The following is a 20,151-nucleotide window of genomic DNA, read 5'->3' on the forward strand; positions in this document are numbered from 1 at the left end:
CAGAGGCAAAAGGAGTTTGGGAGAGTCCATTTCTGAAGGGTGGCCTTTTTTACACTTTATATATAGAAAGACGGTGCACTCGTATTATTATGAATGGGAGAAAGTGCAACGCGCAATATGGCGGAAAGTCTCGCCTTCTAAATAAGAGCCAATCAGCAATTGGTAAAGTCATCGCGTCACTGCAGCGGCCGTTAGAAGCTCCGGTTCAGACGTCACGCTGCAGCGCTTCCGGGTCCAAACGCTCTATCTCATACCACAAGAAAACAACAAATGGTGCTAATATACACACACGATGTGGTGTAATACTACAAAAAATATATAATTATAACCTTTATCTCCATACCAAAATTCCAGATGGCCAGACAATGATTCATCTTTTATAAATCGTTAAAATATTAATGTCTGTGATGCTGTGAGCACGGAGACTGTAATTATTTAAAATGTTTAACTTTTTAAAATAATTGATGTTTAATATGAATAAATAGAGCTCATAAATGGCCGTCGATGGCATTCTCAAGTGAAATGAGTCCCGGAAACGGCGTTCCTTACGTCACGACTTAACAAGCGGATAGAGACGCACACTTAGGTCTGCGCATGCGCATTAGCTTGATCCAGCCTGAAAAATGACGTTTTTTGTCATGATTCGAGTGTTTAGAAACAAAATTTATGAGACATTTTTATTGGTGATTTCAAATATGAAATTTAATCGAAAGCTTGGGGAACAGCTTTGAAGAACTTGATGTTTCCCCATTCAAAGAGATATGAGCTGCACTTGCATCCCCGAGAGGCGTTTCAAAGATGGCCGCCAAGTGAAATGACTTGTCTAGTTTATACAGACAGTCAGGAGCACCACAAACTAATAGCAGCCGCCTTTTACAGTTCCTACCAAATCAAAACAATGATCTTATGCTGTGTTCACACCATAACTACTGTAGTTAAGAGATGGCAACCCGTGACGTTCTAACCGGAGCTGTTCACGTCCTCAGAATCGGAATTATGCGTATGTTAAGAGTATCAACACCGAAATTAATCTGCAGCAGTCAGATACAAGCTCTCTAAAGTTGTTTACGTTCATTATTATTGTAATGTTATGTGCTTTGAGACATGAGGTAGTTTAATGCCATCTCTTGTGACGCTTTGCCAAGAAGATGGTTATGAATTGAAAGCTAGCTCGCAATTGCTAGCCTCTCCGAAAATGTCTTATTGGACCTTTAAATTTGATGGAAGAACAAAACACTAAACTTGTTTAAAGTATTTATCTGAGAAAATTATTTGGCAAAAAAGACAAACTACAGCTACAGGTTTTGTTTTACTCTGCAAAAAGCTCACAGGAAAGCAAACATTGACTACAACAATCAGTTATTAACAGTCTATTGGTTCTTTCTTGTTTTTGCATGTGTTCAGAATTTCTTTGTATGACAGCCTGGATAAAAATTATGTCAGCACAATTTGTCATGTTTCATTGCGTTATCACCACCAATAAAACAGTTGAATCTAAGCACAATTACGCAATATAATCTTCAACAAATTTTGAATAATATTTGAATAAAGGGTGAAGATGTCAATTTTCCAAGGCTGGACATCACTTTTGGCCACTACTGTAAACAACTCAAGACAGAACTCAAGATTTTAAAGTGTATTGGATGTTTGGCACTTTTTAGTTGACAAGATATTGTTGGATCAGGAACCCAGTTCTGCATCACCAGTTTCAAGTGTCAGATGTCTGTCCCTTAACAGCAGACACAGGTAAAGATAGTGCTATTGAACATCACTGAAATTTGCAGATAAATTTTGCTTACCAAGTAGTTTATTTCATATGACAGGATCGCTAATTTTCCATATGATGATGAATTTCCATCTGGAGCCAGTGGCTGTGGGAATCAAAGTTTACAAACGGTAAATGAAGTATAGGTCTAGGTTAAAGTCACCATCATGGTGATCAGTGTTTGCTTGAGTTGGGTTCTTGAACCTTGACTTTTTTACATTACTTTTTCTTGGTTGCTACAACCGTGTTTATAAGGCACATTTGATATGGCAAGAAAAACAAAGAGAAAATCTGATCAGGTGTTGATGGTTGTCTACGGATGATGACATTATCATGATGTAGTGGTCTAACTAACTCTGTTTCCCCCAATCCTGCTCCTGGAGGCACACCAACACTGCACAATTTGGATGTCTCCCTTATCTGACCCATATTTCTGGTCTTGGAGTCTCAACTAGCGAGCTGATGAGTTGAATCAGGTGTGTTTGACTAGTAAGAGTTTGAAAAATGTGTAATGTTGGTGTGCCTCCAGGAACAGGATTGGGAAGCACTGGTCTAACCAACTCATCTCATTCAAAGTCTGTATCTCTGATAAAATGGTTGATGTTTTTTATGGTATTGTTTATAGTAGCTCTGTGATTTTTATTTTTTTTTAAACATAGAGAAAGATAATATTTTCCATTCTTTGTTATCAACAACATGAAATGCGTTAAGCATTACATTATGCCAGAGTTTCCCAAACTGGGGTTAATGAAAAAACTGCAGGGGGATTGTGAGTTGATGAAAAGCTAATGATTAATTAAATCATAAAAATGTAAAACTAAAATGAATAGATTATTTGAAAATAAAAACACTAAAAAAAAAAATGTATATTTTAGTTGTTTACTTGCATGTCAATGTGACAATTATCCAACATCAGAGGACTGAGAACATGCAAATGTTATTAAATTATTGAAAAGTAAATATTTTAGATCAAAGAAGTTTGTCTGACAAAAAAAGTTTGGGAATCCCTGCATTACATAAACAAACAATAATAAACATGAAAACAGCAACGACATTACACATTCAAATTTTTCTAGGTTTGAAATATTTTTGTCCAGACTCCTGTCCAAATCAATAGTTAATGAAGGTCACTGGATATGATGAAGACGGTGTTTCACAGCTATATATCAGCAGTGTTTAGTGACTTGCATAATTTTTCGGCACTTTTGTCCCCAAATCTTTTGTGTTTTTTTTTAATCCATAAAAAGTAACTACTGTAGTGGAAAGAGGCAGCTGCTGAGGTGAACTTCAGCAAAACTGATTTACTTCCCAGGACAGATCTTCCTGGGGTGCGTTTCCCAAAAGCATTATTTGCTAACTATGGTCGCAAGTTCCGTCATTATCAGCACAGTTCAATGAGTCGGTGTTTCCCAAAACCATAGTTCCAACAAACATTGAACTCGACCGACTACAGAACCGGGTCAGTTTTCAGGTCCTGTCTTAGACTGGTTCAGATCCTACTTAAGTAGCAGGCGTTACACTGGGTACCTACACCTCCAGATGACGACATATCCTCTGGTGTTCCTCAAGGCTCAATTTTGGGTCCTCTGTTATTTAATTTATACATGCTTCCTTTAGCTGGTGTAATTAATCAGTACAATATTTCCTTTACCAGTATGCAGATGACACACAACTCTTTCACTTGCACCAGATGCCCACAATTCAATTTCCACCCAGCTGGACTGCATAGAGAGCATAAAATTGTGGATGTCCCCGAACTTTCTACAGCTAAACAAAGATAAGACAGGGGTACTTGTTATTGGTAATGATGCATGGAGAACATCTGTTGCTGCATATCTTGACTCTCTATCACTAAAAGCCAGTAATCAGGCCAAGAATTTAGGAATCATGTTTGACAGTGACCTCAATTTTTAAAAAAAAAAACATATTAGCAATGTCACTAAAACAGCATATTGTCACCTCAGAAACATCTCCAAAGTACTGATATTATGTATTATTTATATAATTTGTATAAAAATGGTATAACCCCCCCCCCCCCCCCCCCCCCCCCCCCCCCCCAACTTTTATATATAATTGCTAATATTGTATCGGGTTACAAAATTGGAAAAAAACTGAATTATTATAGTGATTGTGTCATTTAATACTCTTAATGTCAGACTGCAGTAGTACAGGTTTCTCATGCTCCCTTTAACAAACAGCAGTGAATGCAGTGAATGCAGATGACATGCGCTGTATGATCTGATGTTCACATCATTATTCTTCTGGAGATGATAGGATGGATGATGAAACAGGGTTAGGCCTTCAGAAAGAGCCTAGAAAACCAGAGGATCAATGACTCAACGGGAGCCCAGAGTAGTCAGTCATGCTCCTTTTGAAAGGAAAAACACACACTGAACTACAAACACGTTAGATGTTAGATTTTATATTGTGTACTTCTCTGAAAGTAATATATATACCAGTACAGGCCATAAAAACCCGTGATCAGCCCAGTGATTTAATTGAGACAGAACAATGTTTCATTCAGCCTGTTAAGAGTGACAGCACTCAACATCAGTCACGCTGCTGCTAAATACAGATGTAATGCTATAGTGTGGACAAATGATGAAAAATAACAAACTTGAACAAGTAGTTTGAGTGTGTCCTCAGACTCAGCATCACTCTGTCTCTGCCTCCAGGTCAGATTGTCTTAAAAGATGGGAGAGCTGGTCACCAAGATGATAATTCCTGGTGCAACCGATGCTAGTCGTCGTCGTCGTCGTCGTCACTGGTTTCTGTGGGAACAGGTATGTTGTCATAGAAGCACTCTCTGAAGAAGGAGAAGCGTGTGTTCAGCATGTAGCGTCTGCTGATGACATCATGACCCTCATCAGGGAAGATCTGCACAGAGGCGAGAGAGGTCAAAGGGACGAGCGCACAAAGTCAAAAGCTGCTTCCCAATTCAGACGCTGCGAGGTGTGTGTACGAGGTAAAAGGGTCGAAAGATGAATTCCGAGGGTCGAGAGCGTGAGGTCAAAGCGTCGAGAGCACAAGTTCAGAGGGTCGAGCGCATGAGGTCAGATGGTTGAGCACTTGAGGTCAAAGGGTCGAGAGCGTGAGGTAAAAGGGTTGAACGTGTGAGGTCAAAGGGTCGAAAGCATGAGTTCAGAGGGTTGAGCGCATGAGGTCAAGCACGTGAGGTCAAAGGGTCGAAAGCGTGGTTTCAGAGGGTCGAGCGCGTGAGGTTAGAGGGTCGAGCGCGTGTGGTCAGAGGGTTGAGCGCGTGAGGTCAAGCACGTGAGGTCAAAGGGTCGAAAGCGTGGGTTCAGAGGGTCGAGCGCGTGAGGTCAGAGGGTCGAGCGCGTGTGGTCAGAGGGTTGAGTGTGTGAGGTCAAAGGGTCAAGCACGTGAGGTCAAAGAGAGACAGAGTGAGTTCAGAGAGTCAAGCGTGTGAGGTCAAAGGGTTGAAAGCTTGAGTTCAGAGGGTCAAGCGCATCAATTAAAAGGGTCAAAAGCATGGGTTCAGAGGGTCGAGAGCGTGTGGTAAAAGGGTTGAGTGTGTGAGGTCAAAAGGTCGAATGCACAAGGTAAAAGGGTCGAAAGATGAGTTCAGAGGGTCGAGCGCGTGAGGTCAGAGGGTCAAGCACGTGAGGTCAAAGGGTCGAAAGAGTGAGTTCAGAGAGTGAAGTGTGTGAGGTCAAAGGGTTGAAAGCTTGAGTTCAGAGGGTCAAGCGCATCAATTAAAAGGGTCAAAAGCATGGGTTCAGAGGGTCGAGAGCATGAGGTAAAAGGGTTGAGTGTGTGAGGTCAAAAGGTCGAATGCACGAGGTAAAAGGGTCGAAAGATGAGTTCAGAGGGTCGAGAGCGTGAGGTCGGATGGTTGAGCGCATGAGGTCAAAGGGTCGAGAGTGTGAGGTTAAATGGTCGAGCATGTGAGTTCAGAGGGTCGAGAGCGTGAGGTAAAAGGGTTGAACATGTGAGGTCAAAGGGTCGAAAGCATGAGTTCAGAGGGTTGAGCGCATGAGGTCAAGCACGTGAGGTCAAAGGGTCGAAAGCGTGGGTTCAGAGGGTCGAGCGCGTGAGGTCAGAGGGTCGAGCGCGTGTGGTCAGAGGGTTGAGTGTGTGAGGTCAAAGGGTCAAGCACGTGAGGTCAAAGAGAGACAGAGTGAGTTCAGAGAGTCAAGCGTGTGAGGTCAAAGGGTTGAAAGCTTGAGTTCAGAGGGTCAAGCGCATCAATTAAAAGGGTCAAAAGCATGGGTTCAGAGGGTCGAGAGCGTGAGGTAAAAGGGTTGAGTGTGTGAGGTCAAAAGGTCGAATGCACGAGGTAAAAGGGTCGAAAGATGAGTTCAGAGGGTCGAGAGCGTGAGGTCGGATGGTTGAGCGCATGAGGTCAAAGGGTCGAGAGTGTGAGGTTAAATGGTCGAGCATGTGAGTTCAGAGGGTCGAGAGCGTGAGGTAAAAGGGTTGAACATGTGAGGTCAAAGGGTCGAAAGCATGAGTTCAGAGGGTTGAGCGCATGAGGTCAAGCACGTGAGGTCAAAGGGTCGAAAGCGTGGGTTCAGAGGGTCGAGCGCGTGAGGTCAGAGGGTCGAGCGCGTGTGGTCAGAGGGTTGAGTGTGTGAGGTCAAAGGGTCAAGCACGTGAGGTCAAAGAGACAGAGTGAGTTCAGAGAGTCAAGCGTGTGAGGTCAAAGGGTTGAAAGCTTGAGTTCAGAGGGTCAAGCGCATCAATTAAAAGGGTCAAAAGCATGGGTTCAGAGGGTCGAGAGCGTGTGGTAAAAGGGTTGAGTGTGTGAGGTCAAAAGGTCGAATGCACAAGGTAAAAGGGTCGAAAGATGAGTTCAGAGGGTCGAGCGCGTGAGGTCAGAGGGTCAAGCACGTGAGGTCAAAGGGTCGAAAGAGTGAGTTCAGAGAGTGAAGTGTGTGAGGTCAAAGGGTTGAAAGCTTGAGTTCAGAGGGTCAAGCGCATCAATTAAAAGGGTCAAAAGCATGGGTTCAGAGGGTCGAGAGCATGAGGTAAAAGGGTTGAGTGTGTGAGGTCAAAAGGTCGAATGCACGAGGTAAAAGGGTCGAAAGATGAGTTCAGAGGGTCGAGAGCGTGAGGTCGGATGGTTGAGCGCATGAGGTCAAAGGGTCGAGAGTGTGAGGTTAAATGGTCGAGCATGTGAGTTCAGAGGGTCGAGAGCGTGAGGTAAAAGGGTTGAACATGTGAGGTCAAAGGGTCGAAAGCATGAGTTCAGAGGGTTGAGCGCATGAGGTCAAGCACGTGAGGTCAAAGGGTCGAAAGCGTGGGTTCAGAGGGTCGAGCGCGTGAGGTCAGAGGGTCGAGCGCGTGTGGTCAGAGGGTTGAGTGTGTGAGGTCAAAGGGTCAAGCACGTGAGGTCAAAGAGAGACAGAGTGAGTTCAGAGAGTCAAGCGTGTGAGGTCAAAGGGTTGAAAGCTTGAGTTCAGAGGGTCAAGCGCATCAATTAAAAGGGTCAAAAGCATGGGTTCAGAGGGTCGAGAGCGTGTGGTAAAAGGGTTGAGTGTGTGAGGTCAAAAGGTCGAATGCACAAGGTAAAAGGGTCGAAAGATGAGTTCAGAGGGTCGAGCGCGTGAGGTCAGAGGGTCAAGCACGTGAGGTCAAAGGGTCGAAAGAGTGAGTTCAGAGAGTGAAGTGTGTGAGGTCAAAGGGTTGAAAGCTTGAGTTCAGAGGGTCAAGCGCATCAATTAAAAGGGTCAAAAGCATGGGTTCAGAGGGTCGAGAGCATGAGGTAAAAGGGTTGAGTGTGTGAGGTCAAAAGGTCGAATGCACGAGGTAAAAGGGTCGAAAGATGAGTTCAGAGGGTTGAGAGCGTGAAGTCAAAGCATCGAGAGCACAAGTTCAGAGGGTCGAGCGCATGAGGTCAGATGGTTGAGCGAGTGAGGTCAAAGGGTCGAGAGTGAGGTTAAATGGTCGAGCATGTGAGTTCAGAGGGTCGAGAGCGTGAGGTAGAAGGGTTGAACGTGTGAGGTCAAAGGGTCGAAAGCATGAGTTCAGAGGGTCGAGCGCATGAGGTCAAGCACGTGAGGTCAAAGGGTCGAAAGCGTGGGTTCAGAGGGTTGAGCGCATGTGGTCAGAGGGTCGAGCGCGTGAGGTCAAAGGGTCAAGCACGTGAGGTCAAAGGGTCAAGCACGTGAGGTCAAAGGGTCGAAAGAGTGAGTTCAGAGAGTCAAGCGTGTGAGGTCAGAGGGTCGAGCACGAGAGGTAAAAGGGTCAAGCGCGTGAGGTCAAAGGGTCAAAGGGTTGAGAGCGTAAGTTCAGAGGGTTGAGCGCGTAAGGTCAAAGGGTTGAAAGCATGATTTCAGAGGGTCAAGAGCGTGAGGTCAAAGGGTCAAGCACGTGAGTTTAAAGGGTGGAGCGCATGCGGTCAAAGGGTCGAGAGGGTGAGGTAAAAGGATTGAGAAAATTAGGTCAAAGGGTCGAGCATGTGAGGTAAAAGGGTCGAGAGAGTGAGGTCAAAGGGTCGAGCACGTGATGGGTTGAATGTGTCAGGTCAAAGGGTCAAGCATGCGAGTTTAGAGGGTCGAGCGTGTGAGGTCAAAGGGTCGAGAGAGTGAGGTCAAAGGGTCGAGCGCGGGAGGTCAAAAGGTGCAGGTGCTTGTCAGTGTGAAGGACTCACCTGTAACCTGTAGTTTACATTAATCACAGACAGCAGCTTCACTAGTTCTGCAGTGTGTTGAAAATGAACGTTCGCTAATAGAGAAAGAGAAAGAAGTCATGTGATGATGCAGCCGTTCGCCTTTGAATTATGGGTTTCCTTTTTAATGGGCTCACCATCCGCTGTTCCGTGTTGAATCAGGAACCGTAACATCTCAGAGCGCGTGTTGTTCAGCAGGAGGCTGGAGATCTGAAGGACACACAGTAAAAGTCTTCTGTGACTGTGATGTCGAGCCCGTTCACGCCGCATGCCTTTGTGTTACTGCAGAGAGTTGAGCCTCTAGTTCACACTAAACCACATTCACTGATGCCATTCAATTGAGCTTTCAACATGCAAAATAAATACAATAAATAACTGGTGCAGGAGATACAGTTCCTGCAGTAATTTAGAGTTTGATTACAAAAACATTTCTCCCGACTGATTCTGCTCCATCTTTCCCACACTCCACTACAGTATCTGACTGGAGAATGCAAACTGTGAACATGCATTTATTCACCTCACTTCATCAACACATTCAGTATTCCTCAAAATGAATAAAAACAGTGAAATGCAAACTCAGAATATTACGCAAACCTGCAGTAAATAAATATGCTAAATAACGCAAATACACTTTATGCATTTAATATCACTTTATTAACCAATATTTTTGCTGCTGACATTTAATGATCCAGTTAAACCATACGAATAAGCAAAAATGACTTTAGTTAAACATCACATTTGTGGTTCATTTTTTAGTTTTTATTCCTAAAATAAGAGTGTTGAACTTTCTTCTCCTGAGTCCTATTCTTCTGTGATGCAGAATGGCAGCACAGCTGAAAGGTTTGTTTGAGCTGCGCCCTCTACTGTACAGATGTGAATTTAATTTTCCTTCAGCCTGAGGCTTATTTATTTCACTTTTGGTGTGAAAGAGCCTTTACGTTTGCCAAAAATAGATTTTTTTTATTAAAAACAAACAAACAAGCAAGCCCAGCCCAGGTAAGAAAAAGTAACAATGCATTACTTTCCATAAAAAGTAACTAATTAACGCAATTAGTTACTTTTTTTAGGGAGTGATGCAATATTGTAATGGATTACTTTTAAAAGTAACACTGAATGTCACACGTTTATGTCTCAAACTATACAGTAGCAACAATATCTTACCTTGTATTTTAGCTCATTTTGTATGGGGAAGCCAAAGTATCTCTCTGTAAAGGCAGAAGCTGTGTAGAAACACAGAATGGTCACACTACTGAATGTGTGTGTGTGTCCATGCTAAGTTTGTGTGACACGTACCATAGAGTTGCCAGTCAAATACGGGTGTCATGGCCGCGCCGCAGCGGAGCGCAGAACTGTGAGAAAGCAGCAGAAGTGAGCTCAGAAACCCGCCGTAGACCTGCACAGAACCGCATTATGAACATCTGACATCTAAGATCAATTCACATACTTTGAAATGGACAAAAATACTAGGTTTTGATCTTGAAGAGCCTGTTTCTATTTCTGTAGTAGACTGAAACTTTAATTATAGTCTGTACAGGTATTTTTATCTCCATTTCTCTAATAGAGATGCTGTTTATTTAAAGCAGCTGATTTGTGTGAATTAATTTATTTAAGCCTGTAGAGTGTACAGTTGCAGCATACACTTGAAGGGATAATTCACACAGAAATTATAATTCTGTCATCATTTACTCTCCTCATGTCATTCCAAACCTGTCTGTGGAACACAAAAGCAGACATTTTGAAAAAATGTCTGTTTTTTTGCCCATACAATGAAAGTTAGTGGGCTCCAATGTTGTTTGGTTTCCAATGTTTAAGTCAGTAATAAACAGGAAAATAACAGAATCAATTATGCAAACTTCAAATTTTGCTGTAAAACGGCTCTAAAAGACAATAGTGTCTTTATTCAGATCAGTTAAATTTTTCTTCTCATCTAGTAGTGTCAGTGCAGTCAAATCAATAATATTACTGAATAATAAAGGGTCATAAAACCCCAGCATGGTTTATGAACACATATTTCATCAAGTCTTCTTCAAATGAAATATATGTGCAAACTGGAAACGCGACGACATGATTATTCTGATAGACAAATGACTGATTTAGATCGAAAATTCAAAGAAGAATGGACAAAAATGTCTTTATTCTTTCTGTGTTAAACTACGTGTCATTTATCATGAGACAGCAGTGCTTGTAAACGTAATGAAAGTATTATTAGCCCTTTTAAATATTCTTCCGCATTTCTCCCTTGTGCTTGGGAGTTTGTTGTCATTTTTCTCAGTGCTCATATATTAATATTCATTATTCTGTATAATGAGTGTGTTGTATATCTGTGTTTCATTGGTTTTTCGCCCTCTCCCCCTCAACACTCCCACTTTTCCAGAGTTTTACACGCCCATTTTCACAGAGTTTTTCAGCTTTGAGGTGTGAACGACCAGGCTAAAACAGGGGGGGTTTCATGACCCTTTAAGTGTCTTTTAAACCCCAACTAAGCAAACCAAAGGCAACAGTGGCGAGGAATCCAAACTCCATCAGGTGACAGAAATGGTCTTCAAAATATCTGTGTTCAGCAAAAGAACGAAGTTTTACAGGCTTTGATGCAAAAACTTGAGAAAATGAGATCCAGGCAGCCCAGCAATGACCATGCCAGAGATCAAACCCAAATAAACTTACCAACTAGAAACTATAGAGACACACAAATTCATCAAGTAATCAATAGTCAACAACAAAATCTAGAGTATTGTACAATCCAGAGCACTGCATCCAATAGGTGAAGATCAGAATATACAGAAAGAAGGAACAAAATTAAGACATTTGCAATGAAATGAGGGATAGAAGAGAAGAAGCAGAAGAGCAAAGAAAAGCAAAGGGAAAGGCTAAACTATCAACGACTCAGTCCATTTTATACCATAAGCACAGGGAAATTTTCATCCCACTCAAACTTATGTTTTGTTCTAATGAGAAAAGGTCAAATGAATTTATCCATTATGTCATAGACTGGTCTGATGTCAAAAAAATAGATGAAAATAGATATAGGGGTTGTTTTGACCCCCTTAAGGGAATTTTGCAGATCTTACATTATCACATGTTAGCAGAAATAGAAATGGACATATTTTGATACAAAGGTACATCGAGTTCAAATGAGCAACTAATTCCGAAAACATCACTTCTGCAGTACTTGGCAGGTGTCCAATATCTAACCACAAACTTAATATATAAGTTTAAACTTAAATATAAAAGAATAATAACCATAAAGGGTACAATAAAGTGTAAATACTTGAAAATATGATGAGGATTAATATATGGAGTAGGAGTACATGAATATATGAAATCAAAAGTAATATTGATAAATCATAAGCCTTAAATGATTAACATAAAATATGAATAAAATGCATGAATATGAATATTGACCATTTTGGATCCACCAGGCTTGAATGACATGAGGATGAGTAAATGATCATTTTTGTGTGAACTAACCCTTTAATGATTCTAGTGAGACTCACCTTGCCAAAAACCCCGACTCTGCCTCCATCAATGTACGGCTGCTTCACCAGATACCTGCCGCAGACAAATAAACAAATGTGCACAAGGTGTAATGCTAATATGAGGGAAAATACTCATGCAGTCTCATTTAAGATCACTGTTATTTCCACAGTAGAAGAGATGATGAATCATCAGTCACCTGAAAACAGTTTCTTCAAGTGACCAGTGCGATAAAAGGCATCTTTTCTATCATGTTAATCAGAATTTTTTTCCTAACCAGCTGTGACAGCGATGCGCGACGATTCTATTTTAGAAACCGTTTCTATTTGTGACGTCACAGCTAAAAGAAAAATTATGAAATGACAATCTTGGGTTCAGTTTATATGTGCTTGCAGAGAGACTATGCCCACACGTTCTTCTGATTGGCTGTGATTTGTGATTGATTTGGTTGTGAGTGAAATCGCATACTCTCTTGAGTTGGACACTTATTTTGAATAAGTAATTACTTCACGACCCGAAAAGTATGTTCTTTTTTATTTTATGTTTTATTAATCAGTCAGCAAGTACAGAGTGCCATGTTGTCATTGTCATGTGACCTACCAATGTCAGTTGCGTCATTTCACCATTCACAAATCCTCTCCTGTGGCCTCAGGGGATAATAAAGTGTCCATCATATGCACACTTCAGAATCCTGCCAGAAGTAGTGGGTCATCCGGGTACTTTTTGCCTAATCTATTACGAGTACTGTACAAACCCGATTCCAAAAAAGTTGGGACACTGTACAAATTGTGAATAAAAAAGGAATGCAATGATGTGGAAGTTTCAAATTTCAATATTTTATTCAGAATACAACATAGATGACATATCAAATGTTTAAACTGAGAAAATGTATAATTTTAAGGGAAAAATAAGTTGATTTTAAATTTCATGGCATCAACACATCTCAAAAAAGTTGGGACAAGGCCATGTTTACCACTGTGTGGCATCCCCTCTTCTTCTTATAACAGTCTGCAAACGTCTGGGGACTGAGGAGACAAGTTGTTCAAGTTTAGGAATAGGAATGTTGTCCCATTCTTGTCTAATACAGGCTTCTAGTTGCTCAACTGTCTTAGTTCTTCTTTGTCGCATCTTCCTCTTTATGATGCGCCAAATGTTTTCTATGGGTGAAAGATCTGGACTGCAGGCTGGCCATTTCAGTACCCGGATCCTTCTTCTACGCAGCCATGATGTTGTAGTTGATGCAGTATGTGGTCTGGCATTGTCATGTTGGAAAATGCAAGGTCTTCCCTGAAAGAGACGACGTCTGGATGGGAGCATATGTTGTTCTAGAACTTGGATATACCTTTCAGCATTGATGGTGCCTTTCCAGATGTGTAAGCTGCCCATGCCACACGCACTCATGCAACCCCATACCATCAGAGATGCAGGCTTCTGAACTGAGCGCTGATAACAACTTGGGTTGTCCTTGTCCTCTTCAGTCCGGATGACATGGCGTCCCAGTTTTCCAAAAAGAACTTCAAATTTTGATTCGTCTGACCACAGAACAGTTTTCCACTTTGCCACAGTCCATTTTAAATGAGCCTTGGCCCAGAGAAATCACCTGCGCTTCTGGATCATGTTTAGATTTGGCTTCTTTTTTTACCTATAGAGTTTTAGCCGGCAACGGCGAATGGCACGGTGGATTGTGTTCACCGACAATGTTTTCTGGAAGTATTCCTGAGCCCATGTTGTGATTTCCATTACAGTAGCATTCCTGAATGTGATGCAGTGCCGTCTAAGGGCCCGAAGATCACGGGCATCCAGTATGGTTTTCCGGCCTTGACCCTTACGCACAGAGATTGTTCCAGATTCTCTGAATCTTTGGATGATATTATGCACTGTAGATGATGATAACTTCAAACTCTTTGCAATTTTTCTCTGAGAAACTCCTTTCTGATATTGCTCCACTATTTTTCTCCGCAGCATTGGGGGAATTGGTGATCCTCTGCCCATCTTGACTTCTGAGAGACACTGCCACTCTGAGAGGTTCTTATACCCAATCATGTTGCCAATTGACCCAATAAGTTGCAAATTGGTCCTCCAGCTGTTCCTTATATGTACATTTAACTTTTCCGGCCTCTTATTGCTACCTGTCCCAACTTTTTTGGAATGTGTAGCTCTCATGAAATCCAAAATGAGCCAATATTTGGCATGACATTTCAAAATGTCTCACTTTCAACATTTGATATGTTATCTATATTCTATTGTGAATAAAATATGTTTATGAGATTTGTAAATTATTGCATTCCTTTTTTATTCACAATGTGTACAGTGTCCCAACTTTTTTGGAATCAGGTTTGTAAATTCAGACATACTACTTTTGTTGCATACTGTTTTTCGCCTACTATATTGTAGGGAAGTATGTGATTTTGGATGCAGCCCTGGTGTGGACAGACAAATTGCTTGTCGCTGGAATTTTATTGCATCACATCTGGTTAGGACACAGTGTAAAACTTTCGCACAGTAGATGGAGATTGAAGGTTTGAGGTTCAGCACACTCACTCTAAAACAGAGAGTTGATCTTCTGCGTCCACGAGTCCCAAACGCTTGTAAACATCCTGGAGAATCTGCTGGCCCTGAAAGCCACTCCCTCTGCCATCCACCCGGGCCACAATGACATCATCACAGCTGACCAGCACATCGGCCCATTCCAGACGAAAGCGCTCGTTCACTTGCTGGCAGCCAGGATCACACTCACTATCACACACACACACACACACACACACACACACACACACACACACACACACACAGAGGTCAGACAGATGTGGCATGATCAGTGTTACTGATTTGTACATGAGAAACACTTGCAGACATTAAAATAGTCTTTTTTTGGTGGGTAATAAATCATAAATCATAATAAGTGATTTTTTTTGAAAATCTAAAAATGCAGAAAGTTTTCTGTGAAGGGTAGGTTTAAGGTTAGGGGATAGAATATTTAAATTTGTACAATTATCTATGGAAACATGGAAAACCAATGTGTGTGTGTGTGTGTGTGTGTGTGTGATCGTACAGCAGCAGCAGGAGAGGGTACCGCTTACTCTCTTCAAACTGTGGAGGGAGGCTGAGCTCAAGTCTCAGTGCTGTAAACACACAGTAAAACACACATCTGTCATTTACAGCAAAGAAACTGAATCAGTACAAATCATCTGAGGCTACATTCAGACTGAAGCCAAAAGTGGCACAAATTCAGATACAATACAGTTCGCTGCTTCATCTTTCAACAAGTTTCTTTGCGAACTCTCCATTACACTGTGTCTCATTTACAAAACTAAATGCTCCGAACAAACATAATAATCCTCCGACGCGATCCGGGATGCCACTAAAATAAACCATCCACTTGTTCCTGACGCTGAGATACTTCTGAAGTCTATACAGAGACATAAACCAGCTTTCACATTTCCATTTGTCCCGTTGTCGACAGACTTAAGTGTGTGGAGTGCGTCAGAAACTGAACATACATCTGTATATGTATCAGTGTAGACAGCATCACTGATTATAATGGATTTTACTTGCTTTTGACGCGACGCTCACATCCAGTGTAGGCAAATGTCAGCCGTTAAGTGACTGAACGCCAGTGGGCGGAGCCTATGGTGTGATGATGTAAAACTATTCGTCAATGTCTTGCTCTGGAGACGGTCATATGCAAATATATTTGACGTCACAGATCCCACAATATCAAAATGAGCCGTTTTTGGAGCTTGATTACATAAATGCTTTGTTTAATGAGGAGGATGTTTTAAGCTATGAAACCTCCAGGATGTTTTAATGGTACAAAGGCCTCTTAAATGTCAAAAGATCAAGGCAAATTTGATTTCTCACCCCTTTAAAGGGGTAGTTCACCCAAAAATGAAAATTATGTTGTTTATTACTCACCCTCATGCCGTTCCACACCCGTAAGACCTTCATTTATCTTCGGAACGCAAATTAAGATATTTTTGTTGAAATCCGATGGCTCAGTGAGGCCTGCATAGCCAGCAATGACATTTCCTCTCTCAAGATCCATTAATGTACTAAAAACATATTTAAATCAGTTCATGTGAGTACAGTGGTTCAATATTAATATTATAAAGCGACGAGAATATTTTTGGTGCGCCAAAAAAACAAAATAACGACTTATATAGTGATGGCCGATTTCAAAACACTGCTTCATGAAGCTTCGGAGCGTTATGAATCTTTTGTGTCGAATCCGCAGTTCGGAGCGCCAAAGTCACGTGATTTCAGCAGTTTGGCGGTTTGACACGCGATCTGAATCATGATTCGACACGCTGATTCATAACGCTCCGAAGCTACATGAAGCAGTGTTTTGAAATCGGCCATCACTATATAAGTCATTATTTTGTTTTTTTTGGTGCACCAAAAATATTCTCGTCGCTTTATAATATTAATATTGAACCACTGTACTCAAGTGAACTGATTTAAATATGTTTTTAGTACATTAATGGATCTTGAGAAAGGAAATGTCATTGCTGGCTATGCAGGCCTCACTGAGCCATCGGATTTCTACAAAAATATCTTAATTTGTGTTCCGAAGATTAACGAAGGTCTTATGGGTGTGGAACGACATGAGGGTGAGTAATAAATGACATTATTTTCATTTTTGGGTGAACTAACCCTTTAAGTCACTCTAGATCGATGTTTGTCACAGTTCTGTGCTGACGGGAGTCGCTGCATAGACTTTACATACCGGTACGCTGCATACTTTTCCTCAGTATTTTTGTCTCGTTTTCCAGTACAAATATCTAAATATTCTTAAATCAAGATACAATTACTTGAGAGGGAAAATTACTTCGATATTAAGAATGTTTAGATATTTGTACTGAAATCCAAGACAAAGAGACAAACAAAATCTGAGGATGTTGAGCGCTAAGGCTTGCGGTGTGAATGTAGCCTCAGTCTCCACACATGGCTACAACTAAAACCTCCTGAACCTTCAGTCACAGTGACAGAGACAAAACACTTTGTTACTTTGACCAGTGAAGTGACTAACCCTAATTCTACTGACAGTGACAACCATGATGACGATGATCAGAAGGATGGTTATCTTTACAGTGATGATGATTATTATTATGTATGTTCTTGGAAAATGCATTTTGGTTATACTGTCTAAGATGATAATCTCATTATTGTCACGTTCTCTTGTACCCAGTTACCATTTGCATGGTGATGGTGGTGAAGATGACTGTGATGTTAATGATGATTCATACCCTGGTTGTTAATCTGTAAAGTCATGATTTGTCTAACTGGAATTTGTTTCTTTCTGAGAAATTCTCTGATCTTCAGACGAGCATCTATAATCACATGATCTAGAGAGGAAGAGAAAGAAAGCAAGACAGCTGAAGGTTTGATGTGTCCTAGCAAAACTAAATATATATATTATTGGTCAGAAGAACAGCAGTATGTTTCAGCATATACAGCATAATTTTATTTTAGGGCCATTGCCTTTATCGACAGTATAGAGTAGATGGAAAAGTAGCGAAGAGTGGGATTGTTAGGGCACTATGAAATCCAAAATCTGGTGTTTTGGGACATGAGCGAGGTCCCTGTGAGCAGCGGCTCTTATATGTCATGATCACTGTGCGCATGCACAACAGCTCTGATGAAAAACAAGCATTTGTGTGTGTGTATATCAGTGTTTTGTGTTTGGACTCACCGCTGATGTTGCTGAGAAGGTGCACAGTGGTTTGAGGGATTCCTGGGCCTGAACATAAAATACAGATTGTTTACAGAAATCTTCAGACATTTTTGTAAACCAGAATGAGGCTGATATAGGAAAAATCCAATGTGATGGTGTGAACTAGAGCTGCACGAACTTATTCCTAAATGACAATGATTTGTCTATGTCTATGATCACAGTGAACATTCAGATCTGTTTTGGTGCTGATCCAGAGAGCCGTTGTCATGTATAGGTATGAAACAGCTTCACAAACACTCTTTTCAACCACACAGTATCATTATTTGTCTTAAAATAATTAAAATTATTACAAAAGTACTGGATAAAAGTTTCGGATATAAACACTGATGTCTACAGTAGTGAACAAAATAGAGTAAATCACCTTTTGAAAGTAACTTGATGCTTCAAATAATGATTGTATCAATTACATTATTATACCAGTAGGTGGCGACAAGTGACAGTTAAATAATTTATTTGTCATTTAATCATTCATTCAAGAGATTTATTCAAAAATGCTGATTCATCCAGTAATGAAACAAGTGAAGTCTTTATGAGTGAGTCATTGAATCATTCACTCAAGCGATTTAAAAAAGCATAATTCTAATTAATTAAACATTTTAAATAGACTGCCGCAATTAACATTTTGTCAGAACTTCTAGTAAATTACATGTTATTTTGTTTAATTGTCTATTCAGAATCATGGGAGAATCGTGACCTCTACTTTAAACAAGAAATCGCGATGTGCGTGTGTGCTAAGTCATTTACCCCTGCAGTTCAGCAGTACAGCTCGTCCGTGTGGACTCATAGAGGCTTCATAGAATGAACAGTGAGGTTTGAACAAAGAACAGCTCAAGCACTCACGATGGAACGGATCCACCGTGCTCACCCTGGAGGTCAAAGGTCACACTGCTGTAATGTGAGGCATTCAGGAAGAATAAAAACAAAAGAAGTCTGTGCAGAATCAGTGTGTCTGACCTGTACAGGTGCCTGTGACTGAATCCAGCCTCATTACTGAGAAAATATCTGCATGAAAACACACATCAGATGTTTAATTGGCTCTTGCATATGTGTGTGCATTTGTGTGTGTGTGAAAAAGTGACTCACACTGTATCCCACTTTTCGTCATAGGTCAGGATCTCTGTGACCTCCCAGGTGCCTGAGGTCAGGTGATGCATGCTGACCTCTTCACCTTCAGGCTGAAAGCAGAAAAGGTAAAAGAGGACCTATTATGCCCTTTTTCAAAGTCTTGATGTTGTTTTTGACACATTGTTTTTTTAACATTCAAACACACACACTCTTACCAGTCTGTCAGTAACGCTCTGTTTAGTTCCTGTCTCTCTGATTGGTCGGCTGGACCAGTGTGTTGTGATTAGTCAACTGCTTTGAGTGTGTTTGGGAAATATCCCGCTCTTTACCATAACCTCCAGTTTCAACACACTACTAACTCAACCAGGCCCCGCCCCTTGAATTATTTAAATGAGGAATACTGTGACGTGTTCGTTCCCAGAAGAAAACTCAAGATTACAATGGAGGCGTTTCAGGGAGTTCAGAAACAGTGACACTGATTTAGAGAATAACTCCCACTGGAGGGACTTTTGCAGAGCTTTTTCATGCTCAAACAGCAACATTACACACTAAAGAAAGATGAACATGGAAAAAAAGCACAATAAGAGCCTTTTAAAGTCACTTTTATACCTGCTCTGACATCATGGTGAGGTGTCTAAAGGATCCTCGGTCTCCGCTTCTGAGGGGTGATGTCACGAAAAATGTTGCTCCATCTTTAGAAAAAACAGTTTTTTCATTCTGCACCAATGAGATGAGAGCATCAGTTTACTTTATCTCAATGTCTTGTCTGAGGTAAATAAATATGGCAAAGTCTAAAGTGACAATCTTACCTGTCTGTCAATCCATTTGTCTGATGACATGACATGCTTCTGCAATGAGAGACCAAACCAACATGTATATGTGTTTGTATACATTATACAAACTTATATATGTGTGTGTGTCAGGGTTGTATGCCATTCAGAAGTGAATTGAGATGGCTTTTAAATTCCAATTCAGTTCCTGAATGTGAATTGAGGAAGCAACCAGCATGAAGAATTGCAATTCAAATTTGAATGCAAGGAAGTAGAATTAAAATGAATTGAAACCGAAGTCTTAAAAGTGTTTAGAGGCTTTCAAGACAGACAGAAAGACTGTATATACCAGGCGCATATACGGTGCATATTATTACAAATGGGAGAAAGTGCAACACGTAAGATGGCGGAATAAGTCCCGCCTTCTAAATAAGAGCCAATCAGCGATTGGTAAAGTCATTGTGTCACTGCAGCGGCCTTTAGAAGCTCCGGTTCCTATAGAAACAGTCAAGTTTGGAGAATTTGATGTTTCCCCATTCAAAGAGATAGGAGCTGCGCTTGCATGCCCGAGAGGTGTTTCAAAGATGGCCGCCAAGTGAAATAATTTGTCTTAAAGGGACTTTGTTCTAAATAAAAGAGCCTATCTTAATCTGTAAAGTCATCACATCGGCAATGTGGCCACTGAGTGAACTGACTTTCCTTGAAAGGG

The 20,151-nt window shown here is 41.1% G+C and overlaps 1 protein-coding gene across 1 annotated transcript in view; it reads right to left on the reverse strand.

Moving 5' to 3' along the window:
- Window positions 1–4,239: 4,239 nt before the first annotated feature.
- LOC127518696 (inactive dipeptidyl peptidase 10-like) overlaps window positions 4,240–20,151 on the reverse strand; it is a 31,029-nt gene continuing 15,117 nt past the window's right edge. The window contains exons 12-26 of the mRNA XM_051905697.1: window positions 19,482–19,520; window positions 19,282–19,389; window positions 18,691–18,782; window positions 18,562–18,609; window positions 18,352–18,473; window positions 17,566–17,613; window positions 17,120–17,218; window positions 14,926–14,995; window positions 14,415–14,609; window positions 11,894–11,948; window positions 9,693–9,792; window positions 9,561–9,619; window positions 8,537–8,609; window positions 8,382–8,455; window positions 4,240–4,642 (exon numbers count right to left, since the gene is read on the reverse strand). Coding sequence (XP_051761657.1) covers window positions 4,505–4,642; window positions 8,382–8,455; window positions 8,537–8,609; window positions 9,561–9,619; window positions 9,693–9,792; window positions 11,894–11,948; window positions 14,415–14,609; window positions 14,926–14,995; window positions 17,120–17,218; window positions 17,566–17,613; window positions 18,352–18,473; window positions 18,562–18,609; window positions 18,691–18,782; window positions 19,282–19,389; window positions 19,482–19,520 — 1,320 coding nt within the window. The 3' untranslated portion in view covers window positions 4,240–4,504. The remainder of the gene's footprint in view (window positions 4,643–8,381; window positions 8,456–8,536; window positions 8,610–9,560; window positions 9,620–9,692; window positions 9,793–11,893; window positions 11,949–14,414; window positions 14,610–14,925; window positions 14,996–17,119; window positions 17,219–17,565; window positions 17,614–18,351; window positions 18,474–18,561; window positions 18,610–18,690; window positions 18,783–19,281; window positions 19,390–19,481; window positions 19,521–20,151) is intronic.

The sequence above is a fragment of the Ctenopharyngodon idella genome, chromosome 9, assembly GCF_019924925.1.
Source record: "Ctenopharyngodon idella isolate HZGC_01 chromosome 9, HZGC01, whole genome shotgun sequence".
In the NCBI taxonomy this organism is placed as follows: Eukaryota; Metazoa; Chordata; class Actinopteri; order Cypriniformes; family Xenocyprididae; genus Ctenopharyngodon; species Ctenopharyngodon idella.